The 7,235-nt window shown below is 34.2% G+C and overlaps 1 protein-coding gene across 1 annotated transcript; it reads right to left on the bottom strand.

The window, feature by feature from the left end:
- Positions 1-2,180: 2,180 nt before the first annotated feature.
- LOC116348181 lies at positions 2,181-7,106 on the bottom strand. The gene is made up of 3 exons (XM_031779095.1): positions 6,911-7,106; positions 2,613-3,471; positions 2,181-2,553 (listed from the first exon to the last, which is right to left on the bottom strand). The coding sequence occupies exons 1-3, from the start codon at positions 7,104-7,106 to the stop codon at positions 2,181-2,183; spliced, it is 1,428 nt and encodes a 475-aa protein (XP_031634955.1).
- Between the last annotated feature and the right edge of the window lie 129 nt (positions 7,107-7,235).

Raw genomic sequence — 7,235 nt, 5'->3', positions numbered from 1 at the left:
CCCGATCAGACCACAAAGTGTTTCAACTGCAATGGATGCATTCATCTTCTGTGCATTGGAATTAACCTGAAAGTTAGCCAAATTTCATCTCCGAACATTCGATTTTTTTGCAATGTGTGCGCCAATGAAACATCAAACGGTACACAATCGAACGATTTGTACGCGTCATTTGGAACAAAATCAACACCGAAACCGGATAAAATGTCTATTCGTCAAATTATGAACGAGGTAAAATTGCTCCGCATTGTGATTGAAGAAAATTCAAAAAAATTGGACACAATCGACGAAAAAAACAACCGGCATTGATAATTCAACGAAAATGATAGCGAGTAAAGTGATGATAGCGACCGGCTCTTTTGCACCCGAATCAAAATGCACCGAACACACCGATTACATCGAAAAACACGAAATTCACCGCACAAAAAATGAAAACACCATTAGCAGTTAATTCGTATGCCAGTGTAATGCGAAATAATACGAACCAGTCAGCCAAACGACAACGAACTGAGGATTCACCGAAATCGATTATTCCACCGGCCAATAATGTCAAATTCGATGCACCAAAACCAAAAACAGGAACAAAATCGGCCACACATCGACTCAGCGTTGTAGCCAAACCAAAACGAGCCGAAAAACCAACATTTAAAAAGGCAATTTGGATATCTGGATTCAATAAAGTTCAATGAAATGTCGTTGATTGAATCAACAAAACCAATGATAAAGTCCGACATTTGGCACAAAGCAATTGAAATCGAAATCACAATTGATGGAAACGAGTCCACATCACCGCAATCTTCGCAACTATATGCATACAACTCGGCCGATTTCGATTCGATGAACGAATTCTTTGCCGGAAATGACATATTTTCAGAAATTAATCGAATAGATGACCTCGAGAATGCATTCTTAACTCTTACGAATGTTCTACAAGAGGCGATCGATTCATTTGTCCCGGAGATAACCGTTCAAAGTAGCACTGATCCACCATGGTACACGAAACAATTGAAGCACATGGAAAATGTCAGAAGGAAAGCATACAAGCGAGCAAGGGAGACTGGCAATTTCGACGCATACAACACCATCACTGATTCGTTCGTCCATTTACAAAGCCAGCTATTCAAATCGTATATCGGCCGTATACAAGCGCAAATCAAATCAAATCCAAATCACTTTTGGCAGTTTGTGAACGACAGAAGAAAAAGAAGCGACATTCCTGCTATTGTTGAATACAACAATGAAACAGCAAGCACCGAAACGTCGAAAGCAGAATTATTCGCTGATTTTTTCGAAAATCAATACACACAGAGCGATAATATCGATTTGAATCAATTGTTGAGTGAATGCAGTGATATAATATCACCGAAGCTACTGAAGAACTGTGCACATTGCACTGCACAATCTTTGGCAAATCCGTAAACAGTGCTATTTCGAAAATCATTGTATCAAGGATGTGTTCCCTAGGGGCTTTCATGTAAGATTCTTTCCCGAATTCGACGAATAAACAACAGTATAACAAATGATGCAAATGTTTACAAATGGATCATCAGAACCACTTCCAGTTCTGGAAGTGGACCCTCAGGATGGGCTAAGAGATTGTCAAACCATGGTCTGGTCCATCCAGAGGATCCACCAAAACCCACTTCCAGAACAATTAATTATCAAAAAATACCCGAATATAACCGATATTTTACAGATATGGACACTCGCCCAAATGTCGGACTAGTTATTTGAATTTTTAACTTCAATGCAATATTTCACATTTTTACTTTCATAAAAAAATATCATCCTATACAAAACTCTACGCAGAATTTAGTTGTGATTCTATCTACATATTTGGAAAAAAAAAATTTGTTTATATTTATTATTATTTTTCTATTTTTATAATGTAACATCGGAAATTCCAAATGTCGGATTTGATACGTCCAAATTCCGGCTCCCTAATCTCGATACATTTCATGCAACTTTATATAAACGCTTTAAAAAGTTCATTTTTGACATATCATTAAACGCACTTTGGAAATGGTAAACAAAACGAAATAAACGTCAAAGTGTGCAAAACCAAAAATACACAAGTATTCAATTATTAAAAACTTTTCAATTTTATTTTTATTCAAAATAAATTCGATCATTCATGAAAATTAAAAAAATAAATAAATAAATGTGATAACATTATGATATTATTATTTTTTGTCGTTGTGAACTTGTTTTTGAAGTTTATCGATGTTTTGCTGCATTTTTTCAAGTTTTTGTTTGGCCTTATCTAAACGTGCTTCTCGGCGAATTTTCTTTTGTCTTTCTTCTGCTTCCTTCTTTTCCTTTACATGTTTCATTGCAGCAATATACGGTGGTGATGAAATTATTGGATTCGTTGACTTATGACGACTTTGTACGGTGCTTACATTCATATTTGATGGTTGGTTTTCTTCATCAGATGATTCATTTTGTTGTGCTCTTGCAATCATATTTCTAACTTCACTAGTTAGATTTGCTTCATCTTCTGAATCGTCCTCAGCATCTTCTTGATGCAGAATTGGTAATGAATTCGCCGAAGAACTAATTAAAAAATGAAGTATATATAATATTTCAAATGAATATGTAATTTCAAATATTACCTTGTTGCGATTGGCTCGTACACAATAGTGTCGCTTGTGTTCAGCTCATTTTCATTTTCAAGATTATCAACGACGTCCAACAGTTCATATTCTCCTTCTTCTTCGTCTACTTCTGCTTCTTCTACTTCATTTGTTAGACCACCACGTGCGGCTTTCCATAGAAGGAATAGGTGACTAGAATCAGTATCACCAGTCCACAAATCACCTGCATTATTGAATTCTTCCATTTTGCCTGGTAAGATTGAATCAATTAATTGTTCCAAGCTTGCTTTGAAGGAAGTATCAGTCAGTTGTACATCGGAATTGCTTTCACTTAATGGCAATTGTGAATAATCAAAGTTATTTGCATTGAACGGGTACAAAGCAGTTTTTTGAAACGAACTTTTGAGTGTACCTGGTGTTACGATTTCCTGCAAACAACTTTGCAATAACTTCACAAATGTGTGCTTAGGCATTGGCCCCATTTCATTGTTTGACCGTTTAAAATTTTGTAGCATTGTCGACCATTTACGTTTCATGGGTCCAAAAACAACTACATCCATTGGTTGCAATAAGTGTGTTGAATTCGGTAACAATGAAACCAATATAATGCGATTTTCAAGACAAAATTCACTCAATCGCAAGGATCGATGACTTGTATGTCCATCAACAAAAAGAATAACTGGTGTCGGAATTTTCAACTGCTGCATCCATGGATAAAATTTATTTGTCACGTATTCATAAAAGATATCGCTATTCATCCATCCAGATTCAGACACACCCGATTGCCACTCGCTTGGTAAATATGTATTTATCTGATTTGGCAAACGTTTGCCAGCAAAAACTAACAAAGGTGGAGTTGACTGTCCAGCAGCATTACCTTAAAAAAATGGTTACTTTTTAAAATATTGTTCTAACATTTATACATGTGCAAAGTTTTCCGAAATTTATTTTAGTTTAATGAGTGACTGTGAATGGCTGTATAAATATTATTTTTATTTCAATCAGTTCAGAAAAAGCCCTCAAGGTTTACATTTTTAAATAAGAAAATTGAATTATGGACACTCGCCCAAATGTCGGACTATTTGTTTGAATTTTCAACTTCAATTTAATATTTAACATTTTTGATTTCATGAAAAAATATCACTTTATACACAATTCGATGCAGAATTTAATTGTGCTTCATTTCACGTTTCTCAAAAGATAGTAATTTCCAAAAATGTATTATTTTTTTCCATTTTTTCGTCATAACATCGAAAATTCCAAATGTCGGATATTCGTCGTCCAATTCTCGGCTCCCTAATCTCGACATATTTCATGCATTTTCACTACGAAACTTGTAAACTTTAAGTTTTGACAGCCCATGAACGCACTATTTACATTGAGGTAAACAATACAAAATATTGGAGTTAAAATTATTAGATTGATATATTTTTGCTCCATATTTTATTTTACTTATTTTTCTATAGTAAAGTGGCAAAAATATTTAAAAATATTACGTTATTTCACTGATCTAGAATATTTTTGGTTTGAATTTCACAATGATCCAAATACGACTTTAACTGTCACATCTGTCAAATCCAAAGTGTTTCACTTGAAACTTCGGTGCTTTATGTGTCGGCAATTGGACGATTTATTCCGGAATAATATTACAGTGAAAAATGAAAAATAAATATAATTGTTTTTCTTTATATTTTCGAAATTTCTGTTCAATAATTAAATTAAACTATCTACAATTCGCCGATATAATTTTTTTTTCCAAACTAGTTATTTTTTCATATAAAAAAACGCATTTTACCGGCTTGTCTCAAAATGACATAGTTTAACTTTTGACGTGAAAAAGTGATAAAAATGCCGAATTTTTTTTGAACGTAATTTGTGAAAGCAATAATAGATTTTTGATTAAAATTTGGATTATAATAAAGAGATTTGATATTGATCTTTCATAATTTACTTTTAAAAATGCAATTCAAATGAATTTTCAATTTTTAATTTCAATTCACCTCTCGGTATTCCGACATTTGGTCGTGTGTCGACATTTGGCAATCTACTGTATGTCTTGTATGTTTTCAAAAAAAGTTAGCAAAGTTTTCAGAAATTTATCTTAATATATAGTCTAATAATTGACTGTAAATATTTTTTGTTGTGACTGTAAATCAGTTCAAAAAACCTATAAGGTTTATATTTTTAAATCCACTGTAATGGATTATTGCATTTTTTCAATAATGCGCTGAACCAAGCCATCGAAGCGATCTGTTCGCGATCCATCCAATAGAGTGCGGCAACCAAACATGTCTGAAAACATTTTTTTTCGTTAAATCATATATCATTTCATTGGAAAAATTTAGTTAAATGATTTACCTTTGAACAATTGAAGTTTCTTTTCACATAGTGGTTGTCCTGTCACCAATGTACCAAATTTCGTCAGCAAAGTTTCAATGAATGCTCTATCACCACTTTTGCCGTTGAATTCCTTGTCACCATTCATTTTTTTCAACACGTTCAAAATGTGTTTTTTGATTGTGATGCCAGCTTCGACATATGTGCGGTCACCATTCTGTGAACAAAATCACAAACAAGAAAATCAATACTAATGTCGTTTGTTAAGTTCTCAATAAAATACATACGTTCAAAACAACAAATTTGTGATTTAATGAAAACACAAAATCCGTTTCAGTGTTCGCCACTTGATTTGGCACGTCTTTTGGCTTGCTTTTGGCTCCTGATGAACGATCATGGGACGGCCCGGCTTCAACATAACTGTTTGAAGTATTTTCGGTGGTTTCACCATCAATTTTTGTGTTTTCACCATTCAGTTCACCATTGATTTCAGTTGAATTGTTTTGATCAGCCGATTTTTCATTTCCATTTTTCTTCGCGGGACGACCGCGTTTCTTCTTGTCAGAAACCAATTCAGCATTCATGTCGATTTTGTCAGTATTATTTGCATTGTTGGAGTTGCCTGCAGACACTTGATTTTCATTGTTCAAGTTCTTAGAATGACCATTGATTCTGTCCATATCATTCAACATGTCGTTGTCATTAATATTGCTCTCACCTTGCAATATATTTGCATTTTGATCGACAACATTTTGACCATCAGTAGATTTGGATTTATTGCTTTGTTTGTCGACGTTGTCACTTGGACTAGTTTGGACGATGGAACAGTGTATTTGATTTTCAACATTTTTCAAACTGTTTGAATCGTTTTGGATTGGATCCGAAACAGGGACAACTTGTTCAACAACAGAATGATTTTTTGGGTTTGGTGTGATGTCATCGTGCATTTCAACTCCATCGTTTTCTTGTTCATCAACAGCGCGATTTTTTGTATTAGAAACATTTGACGGGGCGTTATTTGGCGTGACGTCATCGCGCATTTCAACGCCATCGTTTTCTTGCTAATCAACGGCGTGATTTTTTGTATTGGACACATTTGACGGGGCAACATTTGGCATGACGTCATCGCGCATTTCAACGCCATCGTCTTCTTCTTCTTCGTTTGCATTCAACAAAATCTGAATCGATTCAGATACTTCGTCTTCAGTTAAATCTTGCGGACCAAATTGTTCAATAACACGGTTGAGTTGTAAAATAGTATTGTGCATTGTTTCCATTCTTTCCTTTTTAAATTCGATTTCGTTGTCACGGAATTCACGACGTTTCTGTTCAGCGTAGTCAAGTGGTCGTAGTTTACGTTTGCGGTCACTGTAACTGACGGCCAAAAACTTGTGATCTACGTTTAGTTTATACAAATGTATAAGATTTACACAATTCTACACATAATCAAATTAAAAACTAAATTTGATAACATTCACTTACCAAATGAGCGAAGAACATAGCCTTCGTAACAAGCATCATTGTTTTCATCGAATTCTTCACGGATTGGGAGTTCAAAATTTGGTGCCTTTTCTTCATCCGAATAAAATATTTTTCGGAGATTATACCGTGTAATACCACTGTTCAAAACCTGCGCATTCTTGAAATAATCGATCCAATCATGTTTTACAACAATGATTTTGCGCAAATTTTTCAACAAAATAACTGAATGTATGTTCATTGTGCTCGATTGTGTGCTCTTAACTTTGCCGGCAAAAATAACAATGCGATATGACACTTGCTGTCAATATTGGCGCGATAATTGAGGCGTTCAATTCTCTATGTATTTGTATTGTATTTGAATGACATTATATGCATACTTGGCGATATTTTTGAAATCGTACATAATTCAATTTTCTTTTTACTATTTAGATGTATATGTTCATATATTTCGGAAAACTTTTGCACACATATATACAAAAAAAATTAAAATAACTTACCACCAATGAGTGCGGTATAGCAATCTTTTTCACTACCAATACTTAAGCGATACACGTTATTCGCTCCGCGTTTTGCAAGAACTTTACCCAATTTTGGATTGACGCAAAATGAAGTTTCATCAACATTAAATATTCTATCTGGATGTTCAAGAATTTCGGCACAAGAATTGTCTACTAAATACGAGGGTTGCTCCATAATTTTTTTTAAAAACATATATAACACAGTTGTTTTTTGTCGAAAATGGTTTTATTGTTTTTCAAAATATTCCCCGAGATGATCGATGAAACCATTTGTCATAGCATTCGTGCCACTCCGAAACTGATA

The sequence above is a fragment of the Contarinia nasturtii genome, unplaced genomic scaffold, assembly GCF_009176525.2.
Source record: "Contarinia nasturtii isolate CC-2019 unplaced genomic scaffold, AAFC_CNas_1.1 Cnas_scaffold_2296, whole genome shotgun sequence".
Classification (NCBI taxonomy): Eukaryota; Metazoa; Arthropoda; class Insecta; order Diptera; family Cecidomyiidae; genus Contarinia; species Contarinia nasturtii.
Note: the sequence above shows the minus strand (reverse complement) of the source record. Positions and strands in the feature narration are given on the sequence as shown.

Coding starts and splice junctions, on each gene's coding strand:
- LOC116348181 (XM_031779095.1), bottom strand. CDS start 7,106: ATGGAGCAACCCTCGTATTTAGTAGACAATTCTTGTGCCGAAATTCTT. Junction 3,472..6,910: donor CTATACCGCACTCATTGGTG/GTAAGTTATTTT, acceptor CATTTTTTTAAG/GTAATGCTGCTGGACAGTCA. Junction 2,554..2,612: donor TACGAGCCAATCGCAACAAG/GTAATATTTGAA, acceptor TTTTTTAATTAG/TTCTTCGGCGAATTCATTAC.